Here is a 19,059-nt window from a genome sequence, read left to right as displayed (position 1 = left end):
GGTAATTTTTTATTGATACACACTCTTTGATTAATAATAATGATCTCGAAGCTTTATCAATCCGCAACCTATTTAAGTTATATACAAGTAACTTAATAAACAAGTGTAGACAGTGAATCGGTAATCTTAACAATATAAAAGATAAAGTAGATTGTGTTCTGAGAAACAATTTGATAAATTTTATCTAATCAGTATCACAGACATACGCGGTCAAGATGTGTATTTGATCGAGTCAATCTTTGAGAACTGTTGTTAGGTATTCGTGTTTGTTTGGCTGCATTTCAGTTTTAAGGGTGAGATATGGCAATAAAATGACAGGATACAAATGATTACTACCTTAGTCGCAACGTATGAAAAGTATCATGGGTGTCCCAGTATACTCTGTGATGTCCTTTGTGTTGTTTATATCTATAGGCATCGGTTAACAATTACCATAAGATGGACCGTTTTATGTCTACTCTCTTTATAAGTGTCGGTCAACAATCTCCATAAGATGGGTCGTTTTATGTCTACTCTATAGGTGCCGGTCAACAATTTCCATAAGGTGGGTCGTTTCATGTCTACTCTATAGGCGCCGGTCAACAATTTCCGTAAGGTGGGTCGTTTCATGTCTACTCTATAAGCGTCGGTCAACAATTTCCATAAGGTGGGTCGTTTCATGTCTACTCTATAAGCGTCGGTCAACAATTTCCATAAGGTGGGTCGTTTCATGTCTATAGGCGACAGTTACCACTTTCCATCAAAAGGACCGTCAGCTAGGTTGCCATTCTAAGTTGCATAAAAAAGATATTTTCGGTACATTCGTAACTTGGTTAAGTAACATGTACTCGTAATGAGTACTAAGTACGCCGGCAAGTGTATGTATTTTAAAGCAGCAGGTCAAAGTAATCACATTTTGGAAAAAGGCTTGATGGATTTACGTCATAGACGTTTTGAATCAAGGTAATTCTTTACAGGAATTAAAATGGGACGGTAACCCGACTGCGCTATTGATACACTGACGGGGTACTAGTGATGGATGCATCATCATCATCATCCTTCACTAGTACTCCGCCAATGTATCGATATATAGATCAAGTCCAGTCGTACCCTTGTCACGAATTCAGCAATAAAAAGCCACGATGATTCCGATGAGGTCGACCTGACAGGATATATTGATAGCGACGGGGTTACTTGCTCTATATTAAAAATAAACATAAAACTAAAAGAAATATGTAGCAATTAGAAAACCATTTAAAAATATGCATATCTTATTTTATTTGTAAAAATACCTACATCAGTGAGTTGCTAAAAGTATTCAACTCAACTTTGCTGTCATAAAACTGGCCGTAAATTGAATACGTTCTTAGAAAAAAGACTGGAACAATCAAAGACGCGTCCTTGTACAACTTTGGTCCCTTTGTAATACTTGAGGTGCATTCCCTTGTACCGCCCTCGGCGCGCTCCGCGGAGTCGCGTGAAGCCTGCTACACACCGGCCTCCGCGCAACTCAAGCTAACCTACAATGTTGTACTTACATTGTAGTCCTTTACAAGCAGAAGTTATTATAAATAACAAATACACTGAACCGACGTGTTTATTCTAATTTGAATTTAAATTCTATTTTTGGATAACACAAACTTCCTCTTCACAGATGTCAGTTACATTTTACCGCCAATTCCAAGTACACATATGGTACGATGTTATATTGTAATTTACTATTGTTTAACTTCTCACAGACTAATTTGAGACGAACAGGAATTAAGATGTTTTGAATAATTATAATGTTATTAACATTGCTGTTGGAATAATAGTATTAAATGTTGTTGACAATTTGTTATGAATATGTACATAAAAGTTAATTACAAACATCGAATGTAGAACATGAGATAAATAAACATTTCGTATTATCAGTGCAGATAAAATAACTGGACGTCTTACTAACCTGACGGCTCGGCGCTGTCGTTCATAATCCAAGCTGCATTTTAACCTCAAAAAGCATCAGAAGCACGGTCACAATACGCGAAGGTCACGGTTATGTTACGTTGCATAGTAATCACCAACACTCCACCGATAGCATGGGAATTTATAAAAACAATACACGAACAACGATTAGTGTTAATATTGATAACATAAACACACGAATACACAGTTCATTGCACGTTTATTTGACAAACGACCCGTTATATTGACAGCTCCGCTAGATCGCATATTTGCCATGTTCTTTGAATAAAACTAGCACCATTGACAACCCGTTGTCATAAGTTTTATGCAGTTTACGATAATACATGTCACAGCCGTGCACTGCACTCCGTCTGACACGACGAATATGGCGGATGAATTTGAACTACGCTTGCGCCGGCTGGATGCCGCCGTTGTGCAGGTAAAAACAAGGATGATAGTAGCGCCATCTAATGAATAGAGCCTGAACTTCTCGTTAGCTGTATAAAAGCATTCTAATGATTGTACTTATTTACATGTTATAGCAAAAGATGGCGATAGCAGTCTCTTTTATAGAAATTTCTAAGTTTGGAACTATTAGTTGATATTCATGACTACACAGGAGAATACTAATGATAATAATAATACGTATCTATCACGTACAAAGGGTTATTGGTTTAAACGATGAAATTTGACAGTGAATTTACAGGATACGGACGGATAACAGGATCTCAAGCATGACAATGCATGAGGGGTATTGATAAGTGTCAGAGTGTGTCCTGTAAAAATCTATAGACGACCATTATTATGTATTTTTCTTTAGCCGTGTGATTAGTTTAAAATCCATTCAACTTTGTATAGAAAATATGAACTAATTCATTTAATTATACACATATATTACAAAAATAATTATCAAACTCGGTTTAGAATTGGCAAATATGAAGTTATTCATTGATGTCATGAAATATAAAGTTACAGATTATCATGAAGAAGGATATTAGCACAGATAATAAAATAGATAAGCTACTTTTTATCCCAGTCATAGAAAGGTAGTCGCGAGCATGGAATAGATATTTATAATTTTCGCAGTTTAGGTGCTGAACGGTTAACACTAGGCTCCGAGCAGCGATCTAATAATAGCTTGAAGATGCCTCATTTACCAGTGAAACACGTGTAGCAAAAGGTGCGAGAACAGAATGGCAGTCGGAGACTGATGGCTAATATGAAAAGTTATGGAATTTCCGTTAGTAATACTGGTGATCAATCTTCGAGTGTTGACAGTCACACACATAGTGATGGCGAAATTAAACAAAATAATTCTATTCAAACAATCAGAAATAAAAGCAGAAAACTACAATAGATAGGTTTATTCAATCTTTGTATTTACAAGCAATAATATAATACTTTATAGACACCATGTAAACATAACATTAACATATAAACTTCGATCTGAATCTAGATGGAGCGTCAACTGATAAAAGCGGTCCGAAAGGACAGTCAGCCAACTATTGGATGACTGGAGAGGATAGGGATTATTAATTTGTAAAAGGGAACTGCTAGGAAATTAGTGGTCCATTGCTAGCTTTATACCATATCTGATCAACCTCTACACTTTTATTTTTTTTTTATTTTTTATACAACTTAGAATGGCAAACAAGCTGACGGCCCATCTGATGGAAAGTGGTAACCGTCGCCTATAGACATGAGCAGTACCATGGCATAACAGAGTATACTGTTTCGCCCATGATACCCCCCATGCGTTGCCATTCCTGAGGACTCAGGTTTTATTCCTCTGTACTCAGTAAATTAACGCCACTCACACACTGTTTCCTCTAAACATTATCAAGGTTAATTCCTGATAAAATCATCCGAAGGGCTAATATCCTGACATTCTTACGTCGTTACGTCATTATTCACTTATAGCCAATATGACAGGTGGTTATTTAAAATAGGCAATTATTATTAGTAACATTATAATTTCAAATACGGTTTTATTCTGATAAACATCTACAACTTAAATATTAATTAACACAAATAAAAAATGAGATATCTTTACAATGACTGTTTTTGTATAAGAATTTGTAGGGAGACACTCCATCTAGTTGTTATTAATCTAATAGGTGTAAAGCTTTTCAGATATATCTATAAGCTTATTTTCTCCGAGTCCTATATCGGAGTGCCATCAATGCCAGTAGGTGGAAGACCAGGTATAACACGAAGAGCGCGATGACGTCAAGCCAAAGGTGTTCCGGGGAGAAGTCGTAACGGTTTAGAACATCGTTTCCGGTACTGAGGCACGGTGCGCCGTTTGTGTTAGCCACACACGCTGTAAAAAATATAAATAAATAAATAATTTTGGACAAATCACATAGCGCCCCCGCACATGCTTTAAGAAAAAAAAATAGTCCCGGACTAATCACACAATCATCTAGCTCCAAGCTCAAACTAGTTGAAACCAGGGGACTACAGATATCTTAAACCGCGGGATATCGTTAAGGTAACACATAGGATCTATGAAAAGATGGTATAAGGCAGGGGAAAGCACAAAAAAACCCGATCGGTCGACGTGCAACGGCTTAGCTGACCCCATATGCGAATATAAGTTCAAACTAAGCTTATATGGGTACTAGATAACTAATAAACTTATTAAAATATTATTTTTTTAGAACTACATACATATATTGATTAAACAATACAAATAACTTTTTATTCCACTTGATTAGTTTTTTAAACAATTTTTTTTTAATTAGTTTCCGAACAAAGCCCGTATTGAATAAAAATTTATAAGACATATCTGCATGCAAAGAGATGTCTAAGTTATTAAACATTGTTAAGTTAATGTAATAATACTTATTTGTAATTTTAAATCAAAATCTATAAATTATTGTAGCAAAAAGATTAGAACTCATCAATACAATACGATACTTGAATAATTAGTTAACCTTAGATGGGATTTGATGGGATATTATAAAGCTAGAGTGAATGGGCATTATTTGAGTTTGCGTGTAACATCTTAGACCACATTGACACAATTAAAAATAAAAAAAATAAACTTGTAATTTATAGTCTATTTGTATAAAACGATAATAAAATGACAAGGATAATGAAACAATAAGTTTTGTTGAAATTGCCACAATTTTTTTTTCTAATTTCAATCAGCTGACTATCTTATGGTGTAGTCAATTATTTGTTTATTTACATTTCCATTAAATTCTATTGAAAATGACTATACCAATTCTTCTAATTAGCTATTCTCCTATTCACTGGAAATATTTGCTCCTATTCATAAATGGGGACAAAATATTTTAAAATTCTACGAAACCCAGTGGACAATTCAATAGTCCTGCGCCCGATCCTTTGTAACGTTACCTGTCAGATCTTTTTTGTTTCATTGGGAATACCCAAGCGCCATCCGGCGTCTGTTTTTTATAACACATGTTTCAAGACTATGATAATATTAAGAGGATGTGTCAAAATCATTTTACTATTGCGATAAAGATGATGTGATAGAAAGGGAAGAGTTTATATACTAAATTATGTTACGACTTATACTGTTAAGTTTAACTGTAGGAGGAGCCCAGAAGTTTAGTAATAAGAGGGATAACTTTTTTATCATGTTTTTATATATACAAATTAATAATTTATTAATAATAATATAAGTACATACGGAAACCATCATCGTTTGCAGAGAAGAGAGAGAGAGCGAACCACACAGATAAGAAAGGCCAGTGTAGAATACAGATTAAATATTGTATAGGATATAGATTACTCATTCTAACATATACTGTTACTAAATTGAGCATGGATTAATTATTAAATTAAAAAAAATCTAAGTGTAGCAAACTAACATAAGTCAATCAGTATGGTGTTTTTTTAATAGATGATAATGAAATAGTAACCCCGTCTGCGTTATCGGTATACGTGGTGGGGCACCAGTGTGGGATGATAGGTGAGGATAGAAAGACAGGTCAGTTAGCCCATCGTGATATACACACCAGGAATTCAGTACGATGGTTTCCAGGGGGGACCACGTGGAGGTCAAACTGATACCGTATATTGCTAGCAATGAGACTGCTAGTCCATATTACTAAAAATCCTTTCCCCCCTGGTGTATGAGGTTAACATTATAGAAACCACTACACGTACAACAGTACAGTAGCAACTTAACGTCTGTGTTCTCGGTACTAGCATGGCGAGATTGAAGATAGATAGGGTTTAACTAATCGTAACGTCTTACTTACGCCATCTAGTCCTTATCATTGCAGATCATATTTATTACATTATTAAACTACGAGTACATTACTAAAAATGCAGATGAACCTAAAAGGAAATATGTAGTTGGGCGTCAACGCTTCTTCACAGCTTGACTCAGATTGGGCATGAGTTAAAGGTGTGGAATGATTAATGGTTCAACTAACGTTAACAATTTCTTTCTTTAGCAAACGTCGCTTTGCAGTTTTGCTTTGAACAAAAAACAATAATAACAATGGGCTGCAAATCGCAATGCGAGACGAGACGCTGTGACGCAGCGTCATATTCCCCCGAAAGAAACTTCCGGATGAAGTCGGAACAATTGTCGAAACAACAAACATACTAAGTTCATAAAATTCCCATTGTGATATAGATAACATTCTTCATGTTTACTTTAGATAGACGGTCAGCTTCTATGTTATTCAAAGTAATAAACTGAGCTAGTACGCTGGAAATAAAAAAAAAACTAAAACTGTACTTACTTATATTACTAATGCCGTCCCATTGAAGTATGCTCATAGCTTCGTTGGAGTACATCAACCATGACAAGTGACGGATCCAGGAAACGTATTTAGGTATCGAACTACAAAATAAGAAATTATTATTCACACATATACAATACTGTAGCAATACCAAAATAATAAAAGTAATAAAGTTAATATATTTAAATGTCTCTAACATTGTTTGATTAAATTATTCACTTCTTGAGACGTGAACTCATAAAATATTATGAATTTGACATATTTCTTAATCCAAAATGCTTTTATGTACTAGTAAGATTGACTGGAAGAGGTCAGGGGAAAGGGATTGTTATTAATAAGATCTAAAAGCCCTATTGCTAGTAGTATGCCCTATCGCGTCGACCTCCACGCTGTTACCCCTGTTAATCATAGTTGCACAGACGGGGTTATAATTCCGTTTTTACTCATAAAAAAAATGGAATAAAAAAGTTTCAACAAAATCGAGAGTAAGACGAAGCAACATAATATCGTCAAAATAATTGTCTGTTAATTAAGTGTATGACATAATCGCAGACATAGAAAAACTAGATGTCCATCATCATTCCATAATTTCAAGATACAATTTAAAAAAAAAAAAAAAACTAAAAAAAGACAATCTTTCAAACTTTATTAGGTAATGTTGTCGTAGCCCAAAACATGCAAACCCAACGTTGTAATTAGAAAACTTCGTGTTATAAATTATTGTATCAGAATTATATCAGTTTTGATTATAATCAAAATTGATCAATTGCAAATTTTGTTGTTACAAATTACCTCAGTCTAACGAAGAGTCCAGATGTCATCATGAGCGCATAATCGAAGGGCACGAGGTACGCGATAGCGACCGGCATCGAACCGAACGCACATGAGAAAAATGAACCTGCAGCAAAAAAATATTTACAAAACTAGGTGTCATCTTGCAGAAGTCCATCATCATCATATCAGCGTTTAACTGTCCACTGCTGAACATACCTTGGGGAGTTTGGCAACCACAGTCAGGCTTTAGAGATATTTAAGAAGAACGCTGCTGTGCATCCCTCTTCTTCCTTTAGTCGACTTTTACGACACCCATGAGAAAGCAAGGAGTGGTTTATTCTACGCTAGGACCACACGGCGGAAGTCCATATAACTCATTATTTGATTATAACTCTAATAAAATTACTAAAAAAATCTTTGATAAAGCTGTGGTCATCGTAACAACCTTACGCGAATCATAACAATTCATTTGCATAACCCGCCGAGTTCAATAGACCTCTAGCATTCAGGGCGGACTACATTTACATCGACAAATTATACAAAGCAAATCTTATTGGGATTCATTTATAACGAGGTTTCTAACCCCGCTGGTCTCTTATAAGAGGAGGATAGCAAAGCATGAGGGGCACCATAGGTATAACGGTGTATTCTGTGATGTCCAAGAAATAGGTGACGATTACCACTTTCTATCAAGTGGACCGTCTGTCAGCTTGTTTGGTATTCTAAGTAACATATAAAAGAGAACTATTACTCCGCTATTTTGGTGGCTTTACATAGGATTCCATTTCGAAATTTCCCTCTCTTGAACTAGTGTATTATGCTTCCTGTTCATAATCGGAAACGACGGAAACGGCGGTATTTACTCTGTCACCATAGAGAAAAAAGTTGTAGAAATTCCCGGATAAACTAATAGAAGTATTAATCATAAAAAATCTTACCGCAAGCGATAGCAACGTTGAGCACTAATATGGCTAAAAGGACCGTGAAACTGAACGCGTATAATGTACTCCGCAAGCCAGCTATCCAGTAGACCACCAACGTGAACAACGTCGGCTCCATCACTAATCCAGGGAACTGGAACAAATAAGCTTGAGTAAGAATCATTAAAATTGCTAATAGGATCACTTAAAAAACAAAATTGTAATCAAAAACCTTCAGTATACCAAGAGATAACATATACCTATATAAGATAAAGCCAGAAGATGTAGAAGTACGTAAAAACAAAGTTGACACTTCTCTAGAATCATTAAAGACAAAGATATACGCAATTCAAACAATGTAAAACATGGTCAAGTTAAAAACCTTGGGATTATAATTGGTGTCTTCAGGAGGCCCGTGAATTTAACTAATATGGTAAAATCGAACGATGAAGATGGTTACTTACTTGTGATTCAGTTACACCCTGTTCACACATGGTAAGTTTTTAATGTTATCACATGTATTTTCTAGAAAAAACAACGCACTGAATATGCCATTACCATCAAATTATATCCATAGTAAATAATAAAACATACCAAGGCGATCATCCTGGCTATATAGTACATTGGTGTAGAGTACAGTCCCGCCTTTAGCTCTCTATTGAACAGTGGGAATTCTTCTGGAAACATGTGTAGTACTGAGTACATTGGGCTGAATGTATTCTCAGCTATGATGATGAAAATAGCGCCTTGAACGTCCTGGATACCAGATTGGGTGAGATGAGCAGTGCCAATAAAGCACAGTCCAGCTGTTAGGGCTATAGCCTAAAACATGTAAAATATGTCAACTGTAAAAGTGTTGTTGTTAACGTAGATCAAATTAAAGAAATATTTTTACCATTTCGTGTAGGATTTTCTTATTTAATAAAGAAATTACGTACCATCTGAGATAATGTAAGTTTATCCAATAATTGATCTTTGAAGAACACTACATGAATAATATCAAACTGCTAACAATAATATCCCAAATGATGTGTATATATTTATAGGAATAGACGATATTTACCATACTAATTGTAGGTATATATTATATTATCTGTCATGGTATCTAGACGTTTCAAACTCTTTTACTTTGAGACCAAACGATAGTGCGTAAATTGTTCAGGATTATTAAGAAGTAAGTAAGATCTCTCTTTGTCTCTCTCAGGTCGGCTAAACTATCGACTACCTAATTGTATCTCGTTAATATTTCCAAAAGAAAACTACGACAGCTACTAATTTTCAATGATTTATTTGAAATGGTCGAAATTAAATGCATTCAAATTGATATTATAAAAGGTATTTTGTAAAGAGCCCTTACTTTACTTTTATTAAATAATATTATTAAATGTTAACTTACCAGTTTCTGCAATATCCGTATTAATTGCACTCGTGGGTCTCTGATAATGATCAGCGAGTACCGGTACACCAACCACATGATTTTTATGAAAAAAACGGTGGCTTGAATATATCCCATGTAGTTCTAATAGTATCCTGAAATATCGAAAAACAATTGGTACATAATCACTGAAAAATAAGTAATAGATATGTATATTTAATTTTTATATCTCGTACTTCATTACTATTACAAGTTATCCCTCTCATATCCCCTGATTATCGTTTGCTAAAATCAATAGACAATATATTGTTATCTAGATAGTCCACAATATTTTTGTTAAAACATCTGCCATTCACTATGTAATAAATAGACCGACTAACCTCATTTTCATGATCCATAAGGTGAAACTCTAAATGTATTTCCATATCTAATTCTTTAGCAGCATCACTAACAGCAAATTGGTCGCAAATGCTTTTTATGGCTTGACGAGAGGCTGTCTCTGAGCCAGGAGTTAAGGCCAGTACCTTTATAAAGTAGTCAGTCGGATTGTAGGTAAGTGGACAATGGTAACCTAGACTGTGAACAAAAAAATAATGAACAGTAGCTTGAAACTGTTTTAAAGACTATACTTATTGTACAAGATGTTTCAAGACAGAATAAAGCCAAAAATAAAAGCCAGCGCCTAATAGCGAGTCGCTCATTGAAAAATATATTAATGAGAAGTATATTTTATTTAGACTATATAAATAAAACCTTTTTTTATAAATTTCAATAAATAGATAAGATCTAATGACACAACGTTGTTTAAATATTTACTCGCAATGTTCTCATAAGATCGCCAGTGTGTCAGGAAGTTCTATTGAGGTCACTGTTGTTGCTTGTTATTCCATCTGACGAGACTCAATTGTATCAAATAATTATTGAATAACTATCGACAAATATCTTAAACTGGAATGGCATCTTTGTGATTAAGGTTTTGGTACATGTAGATACATAGGTAATAAAATAAGTATAGTATGTATGTAAACTCCATTCTGTGGGTATTGTAAGAGGCGATTAAGGGAACTTATGGATGGGATGGGCAGCATCACCAAAGGTCTAATTGCGGTTGCCAACCTGCCTGCCAAAAGTGACAATTCGCTTTTATACGAGAAGTCTATGTTTAGCAGTAGACAATTAACGGCTAATATGAATGAAAAAAATATAATATATAATTTCAATGCCAATCAAATACATTTTTTAATCTTTAAAAGATTTCTAATTAATATTTTCGATATTAAAGTCCAATTAAAAATTGTAAACATACACATCTTATAAGTTATGTGTCATTGGTACATTTACTTTTAATATAGTACTTTTGTTTCTTTTCACTACACTAATAAAGAGATAAATGCATGTTTAAATGTATCCATAAGTTTAATTCACTAAGTAACTAGACACAACACGAAATTGCATAAAGTTTAAGGTTTCACTTGAATTGATATTTTTTAAATCAGATATTTCTTATCTCATTCGGCTTATAAAATAGATTAGTGTCCAAAAAACAATTGTAATAATTACGAAGGCAAACATAAGTCATAAATATAAAACAATATATATAAACATATAACAAATAATATGTTCAAATTTCAAACAAATGTCGATAATCTCGACTAGTAATATAAATCGTAAAATATACCTTTCGAAAAAGTGTAGAGCCCCGGAGAAATCACCAGCAAACGCCACTCTGCCTTCAGCTAGTAACACTAATTTGTCAAATAGTGCCATTAGTTCAGATGATGGCTGGTGTATTGTGCATATCACTGTTTTACCCTGTGCAGCACTGGCTCGAAGTAGGGACATCAGTTTTTGAGCTGATGACGAGTCTAAACCCGTGGTCGGTTCATCGCAAAACAATAGGCCGGGATCAGTCAAAAGCTGTAATAAATAGGGATGTTTTTTATTTAAACCAAATAAAGATCTTTTACTTCGTAATTAAAAGTAGTTATTTATCAGAAGTACTTTAAATAAAAAAATCAAATCATGATTTAAACAGTTCAAGTGTAACCAAAAACCTAAATAAAGCCATATAGACATAATTTATAAATAATAAAAAATAATAGGTAATATAGAATATAAATGAATTTATAACGAAATAATGTATTCTGCAAAATTTTAATTAATTGTCAAAATAGTTACGTTAGTAACTTTTTATAATATACATTATTTTACTAGGTACTAAACTAGGTTTATTTTACGGACGTTCATATCACTTGTTAGTTGATTAAAATAATTTTGTGTAATCCCGCTATCATTACTGCTTGTGACGGCTAACCTTCAAAAATTAACTAGTGTTATTATTACCAGAAGATCTACCAACCATCTATATTAGTCATCAATCTCTCCAACCGCCATTCAGTCCACGCACGTTTTGCGTGGACTTGGCTCTCTAAACAAGTTTTAGAGGTGAAACACGTGTTGCAAAACAAATAAATTATTTTACAATATTTTATATTTACAGAGGATAAAGTATTCATAGATAAATGAATTTAAAATTATATTAATACCTACTTACCTCAGTAGCGAATGCTAATCTTTTCCTTTCTCCTCCGGAAAGAGTTTTTCGTCCATCCAGGCCCCCGATTCTAGTGAACCTACTACCGTAAAGGGCTAACTGTCTCAGAAGCTGATTGACTCTTCTTTTTCGCATTATGGAAGAAACGCGGCGATCCATACGCAGCCGGGCCTTACCGAGAATAATAAATGTTATATAATTGCAATGATAATCTAACAAACTATAATAAACAAAATGACGGGCTACTTATAAGTAATTATGTGACTAACATTGTCCATGAATTCATCTGCCTCTTCAAGTTTTTCAGCGGCGAAAACATGCTGTAGTGTACAAGGACTGCTCTTTAGACGACTTCGAATGTGTTGCAGACACTATTCCTAGCATTATTAATATATTGGGAGGCCGATGTATACTTTAATTTAATTATTACCGGTTTAACTTATATATAATTAGATCGAAAAAGCTCGATCTGTTTTGGAATCAATTCGTGATCCTTAGTCATGAGTGACTGTAACGAGAGCAAAAGCCTGACTGCCTATGTATAATAAATCAATATAAATCTAACATTGTAATAATAAATATGAAAGTTTTAGAATCCAAAAATTAATACCATTATAGTTAGATGTTCGATGACGGTCAAGTTATCAACGAACAAGTCGTCCTGGTGCAGGTACCCGCTCTCCTGGTGCATGAAATCTCCTACTGGCATCCCGTTCATTGCGATGTCACCTTCTGTGACTGTACCTACTGTCCAAATAAAAATTTCCATTATCAATTGGCTATCAGCAATACTTAATTAAATAGTATTGCTGGCCGCTCAATTAGCTCATCATTACAGTCATTATTTGTCCATTCCTAAACACAGGCGTCCATAGATTGTCATAAGGAATGGTTCTGAGCAACCTGCATCCACTAACTCCCTTTTTTTATACCATAAAGATGGCAAACAAGCGCATAACCCAGCTGATAGTAAACGGTCACTGTAGCCAATGCATTTAAGATCGTCGTCTTCATCTAGTGGAGGGTTGACCTATAACTGCATTGGAATAGTATATTTTCATTTAATATCCTTAATATTACAAAGTTAAAAAGATATTTCGATTATCAGCTCTTATAAAAGTTTTTTTAGTTCAATTAATGTACGTACACAGAGCGTATCTTATATTTCTTTTTTAAGAAACTAAAAAATTGTTAGAAAATTTTTCGTCCATCGTTAATTTCTGTCTTATGTTACTTGAAAATATTTCTTACCTGGACTTCTATGTGCTAATGTAGACATTAGAGTCGTTTTGCCAGCACCACTATAAAAAAAAAATATTATATAACCACTTCGGTTTCAAAATCATATAGAACATTAGAATATACCCTTAGAGACTGAAGTTCAAAAAGTCCTTCTTATTACTTGTGTATATTATAAATTTACTGTAAAAATTTAGTATATATATATATACTTTATTTCACTTAAACAATACATGCGACGATTAGTTTAACAACTTGTTAGCAAGGGAGGACTTATCTCTGAAAGAGATCTCTTCCAGTCAACCCAGTGTAGTTAGAGAGTATTCTAAGCTTTAAAAATTTCGGCTGTGTATTAATTAGTTAGTCAGTCAGGATTTTTTTATAATGCATGTAGTACAATTTACTATAATTATTCACTCAATAATAATACAATCAAGGAAACATGTGCTAACTGACATTGTATCATTAGAAATTGTACTTTCTACAATATATGGTATTTATGGTAAACCACGAAATATTACACCACCTAATAGAGTAACAGTCGTAACCACCTTCTTAGCTCGTGGTTTTAGCTTGGAATAGAAAGCCATAATTAATTTTAATAATTTTATACAATCATATCTAAAAAGATTACTGTTTACGATTTTCACCTACATGAATTGATAGCAAACTAAAAATTATATCCATACTAGCTACGTCTGCGTCTTTGCTTCTTAATTTTCATCAGGTAAGCCGTTACTTTACTTGTCAACTTGTGAATAGAATAGTACACCTAAATAAAGATAAAAACCTCACCTGGGTCCCATCAAAGCTACTAAGGTGCCAGGCTTGGCGATGCCGCTCACTAAGAAAAACAATAATAAATATAAATAAATAAAATGCACAATTATACAAGTGTACCTATGGCGAACTTAACACTTAACGGCGTTCTCTAAGTCAAGCATAATTTATATCTTAATTGAATTCTACGAAACAATATCTTTAGTATCATTCGTATATTACATCGAAATAAAGTAGCATGGCAATATATTTGCGAGCAATATATAAGGTTGACGTGCATGCAGTTTTTTCGGTTTATAATGAGCACACTAACTTGCTTTCATCCTCACCTATCATCCCTCAGTGGTGCTCTGCCAGCGTATACCGATAGAACAGGCGGGGTTACCATTCCATCATTACTCATTAAAAAACACAACTGTTCTCAGAAATGATAAAATATGAAGTAATACAACCACAATTCATCACTGTACCTATATTTTGTGTTGAACATGTACGTACATGTCCATACAACAATGACGTGACAATTAACAATTTTCCATCATCACCGTCAATCATCAATCATCAGTACGTATAAGTTATATAAAAAAATGTATGTCCTTATTATCGTGAACACTAAATGAAGTAGGGGAATAAATAATATTCTCTCAAAGTAAAACTAACTTACCATTATTGACGAGTCGTTTCAGGCGTCCATCTTTCTGTTTGATATGCACACTGAGGTCTCTCCACACCAGTGTACAGGGCCGAGGCGCGTGGCTGGTGCCCAACACCTCCTCAACCTCAGGGTACAGGGGGTCATACTTAGTGCGACTTGGTTTCTTCTCTGTGTACACTATTTCAGATGCTAATGTTAGTTCCTGGTTGAAAATAATAGAAGTTAACAATACATCAATTCCACGAGGGAAATATTTGTATTATATGTAAATTTATCCGATAGTTCAGAAAGAATTGGTCGTATCGAGGGTGAAAAAGAACGAAATTGAAGATAAATGAACAACCTATCTAATCAATAAGGTTGACCACCTTATTGATTTTTTTTTCAAGTCCGTACACCTAAAATTTAAATTTTTTTTCATGTTATTCAATAACATTGCGCGATACATGTTCCTCGAAAAACAAACAAGGTTTTTAAGGTCCAAAAATTACAAACTTTAAGCTTCAAATTGCTTTGTGTTTTACTACTCGTATAATACGACCATTTTTGTTGAAAAAAGCCATTTGAAAAATCGCAAATTTTTTTTTTATCTCTTTGTTTTTACCACTACTGTATAAAATTTTAATAGTAATGAGTTCCTTATAAATAAATGTTATAAATGTAAAAGGTAATTTGTTTATCTCTTTGCGGCTTTAACAGTTTAACCAATTATTTTTAAATTTGGTTTATGCAAGTACACGTATTTATTATATTATATAGGATGGAGAGGGACTTCTACTTCGGCTGCTTCTTACTCCGGTCACAAGGATGCAGCTGCAGTTAAAAGCTGGTAGTATAACCTCCTTAATCATTAAATTTCTCATAAACCTATTTTAGCTATTAAACCGTTTTGTCTTTTTCTTTCACGCTAAATTCGCAATTTGAAAGAAAGTAATGACAAAACAGTGCAATAGTTAAAATATATTTGTAAAAGATTTTAGTTTTTATGGATAAACGTTATGAGCGTTTTTCTTTTTTTATTTTTTACACTTCTTGCACCAAATAGTGGATGGTTCTCTCTGTAAATTGCGGTGTCCCTACGAGGTGTCACATGTCTTATATGCTTACTTATTATAATATCTAATTTGTACCACGTGGCATGCGAATAAATATAAATATATAAATAACTACCTCCTTTTTTTCATTTCTCCTCTTCCCAAAAATTTACTGGAAGACTATTCTTTAAGTGGTACAAAAAAGGGTAAACTAATTAATATGGAGGTAATTCTTAAAACTTCTTTCATATGCAGTTTATATATTTATTATAAAGTAATTATTCATATACGTAAGCATGACTAAAATCATTGCAGGATTTACATTAGTACTACAAAAAACATAATCCTTATCATCAACATAATCATCATATATCTAGATTGTAACCCTTAATGAGAAGATATTGGTTTCCGAAACCGATTCTATTGTAATTCAAACATTCTAATATTTCTGCTTTTCCATAATGCTGCAAAAAGAGGGGTGTTATAAGATGACATGTCTGTGTGTCTCTCTGTAGTATCGTAGCTCCTAAACAAATGGACCGATTATGATGCGGTTATATTGTCTGAAAGCTAAGAAGGACAGCCACAATGTAATCTATTGTGGAATGCTCTGGCTCATATATATATATATATATATATATATATATATATATATATATATATATATATATATATATATATATATATATATATCTATTGGGAGACTAATCGCAGATGAAGACTTCGACAAATAATATTGCTATGAAAACCAGAGGTGTTTCAGAAAGAAGTTGTGTTTGCATGGCTGTGCTTTTGGTATATAGATATGTGTATTTCTTATGTATTATTATGTATAATTATTTCAGTATGTTACTATAATTGTCACATATTTTTCACCACACCTGCCCTTTATACGCTTTCTGTTTTTACCTAACAGTTAGCTGGTAGAGAATGCCATATGGCATTAAGCACTCCACTTGTACTAAGTTTTATTGTGCAATAAAGAATAAATAAATATATAGTAAAGTAATTAAAATAATAATTTGCAAAATATTGAATTTAGAAAATTTAGTATTTTTCAATATAAAAATAGTGATATTTTTATAAAATTATAATCTTTAAATAAATGTTTTCGATCGTATTTAAGTACGGATTTAATATTAAATATCGAATTAAGCATTAATCAAGCGAGTAAAGCGATTTACTTTGGAATATAATTTCGAATAGGAAACAATACGACTACCCACTTAATGAAATGTGGAAAACATCATTTAATGAGAATAAGTATCATGGACGTCACAGAATACACTGTGACATCCATAGTACCTACTCCACATGTGTTCCTATTATTGTGGACTAAGCTTTTGAGCTTCCATTCTTACTAATTATTTTTATAAGTACAATTATAAAGTAAAATTTAGTAAAAATTAAATCTTCTCTATAATATGCAGACCTCTATGTACTTACATAAGATTCATTCACCGGCAAAAGTGGATTTTCCATTAACACTGCCTCGTCACTATTGTCTTTGATCATTTTCCCGCGCACAAAAATCAATTAAAAAACAAATTTAAATTTCTAATAAAAGTTTTAGTTACTATATGCATTTTACTAGTCGCACTTTACTACGAATACGCCAAAGAGCGGGCGCGACTGCTTACATATGTGGCTGCATTATTCTGTCATTTCACAGTGCGTTAGTGAGAGACAGAAATAGAGGTTAGAATGAGATAACAACGAGTTCATTGGTGTCTCTTCAAAAAAAAACTAGTTTCCTTATTAATGTTTACTATATACTCTGTGCGGTATAGCGTGGTGCGGGTGAAAGGTCGTTAAACCCTATGTAAAAATATAAACTTTAGTGTAACTTACTGATGCAAAAAAATGTTCATAGATTGTCTTCTACACCAAAAATTTTACCCAATACAGTTCTTTTAAAGTAAAAATAGTCATAATCTCAGCTGTCATACGCATCATCCTAAATTGTGCAGAATATATACGATACGATGTCTATGAGCCAATAGTAAGACAGAAATTATGGCATTATGCACGCGTCGCTGGCCCTGAAAAACTTCTTTATCTCTTTTTTTGAAAAGACTATACACTACAAATTCTCTGGATATTTGATATTTGTAATATATACCAAATTGCATTGGAATCCATTAATTTTATAGAAATCCTGTTATGTATTGAATGTCTATAGGCGACGGAATATCAGGTGAGCCGTCAGAAAGTTTGCCATTCTAAGTTGTATAAAAAAAATATTAAATAAGGAATATCTACCAGAAGAAAGGGATTGTTAGTAACAGGGTCTAATACCCCATTGCTAGCAATATACCTTAACACCTCTCTTTAGCAACCATCGTGGTTATTGTTGATGAATTCGTCAACCAATTGACTTAATTTCATGTTCTTGTTGTGTTTGCAGTCCAGCATATGTATTTCGTTCGATAAATCCTATCGTGATAATCCAAAGAAACTATATTTCAACTTTTTAAAATATTTTTAAACGGAATGTATTACGTAATTTTACATCAAATTTATATTTTGTTCGGTCCTGAAATTTCGGAAAATATTTCATGGTATTATTCATTGGTATTTATTTCTTTCTTTCTAGGCTTTCATATTCACTTACTAACGCCCAACCACAGCACATTACCATTTCATTCTCACCCATTAAAAAAAACATGTGTTTTTTTAATGTAAAAAACAAACTAGTATGTATCAGCCGTTAACGATCCACTACTGAATAGCCTTCACCATAAGTGGGGTATTGCCACTTTCCATCAGGTGGGCCGTCAGTTTGGTGGGGGGAAAGTTTGTCATGTCTAAGAATTGTAGCAAAAAACACCCCATTGAAACTATCATGGTTAATTCCTATAATTCATCATGATAACACCTCTCTCATCTATCACCCTTCACTGGTTAATATCGTTAGAGCAGACGGAGTTACCATCCATTTTCACCCATAAAAAAAAACCGTAGTTTGGTTTTTGTTGATATTTTAAAAGGAACGCTGCTTCTCATCCTTCGACCATAGCTCTCTTAGTTAACTCTTACGACGCCCAGTGGAAAAAAGGGGTAGCCTATACTATG

The 19,059-nt window shown here is 33.5% G+C and overlaps 2 protein-coding genes across 2 annotated transcripts in view; both read right to left on the bottom strand.

The window, feature by feature from the left end:
- The window catches only part of LOC113517425 (rho GTPase-activating protein 23), a 477,294-nt gene extending 474,958 nt beyond the window's left edge, over positions 1 to 2,336 (bottom strand). The window contains exon 1 of the mRNA XM_052902374.1: positions 1,925 to 2,336. Within this exon, the coding sequence (XP_052758334.1) occupies positions 1,925 to 1,949 (25 nt within the window). The 5' untranslated portion in view covers positions 1,950 to 2,336. The remainder of the gene's footprint in view (positions 1 to 1,924) is intronic.
- A 945-nt stretch (positions 2,337 to 3,281) lies between these two features.
- On the bottom strand, positions 3,282 to 17,630 carry LOC113517423 (protein scarlet). Its single transcript, XM_026902085.3, is given in 15 exon segments — positions 3,282 to 4,246; positions 6,654 to 6,754; positions 7,446 to 7,551; positions 8,366 to 8,501; positions 8,942 to 9,169; positions 9,744 to 9,838; positions 9,841 to 9,877; positions 10,103 to 10,298; positions 11,401 to 11,639; positions 12,277 to 12,447; positions 12,887 to 13,023; positions 13,528 to 13,577; positions 14,311 to 14,359; positions 14,960 to 15,152; positions 17,431 to 17,630. Coding segments are annotated over 15 exon segments (1,983 nt in total). The 5' UTR covers positions 17,500 to 17,630; the 3' UTR covers positions 3,282 to 4,070.
- Positions 17,631 to 19,059: the final 1,429 nt, after the last annotated feature.

This window comes from Galleria mellonella, unplaced genomic scaffold (genome assembly GCF_026898425.1).
Source record: "Galleria mellonella isolate WM207_F2 unplaced genomic scaffold, CSIRO_AGI_GalMel_v1 utg103, whole genome shotgun sequence".
In the NCBI taxonomy this organism is placed as follows: domain Eukaryota; kingdom Metazoa; phylum Arthropoda; class Insecta; order Lepidoptera; family Pyralidae; genus Galleria; species Galleria mellonella.
Note: the sequence above shows the minus strand (reverse complement) of the source record. Positions and strands in the feature narration are given on the sequence as shown.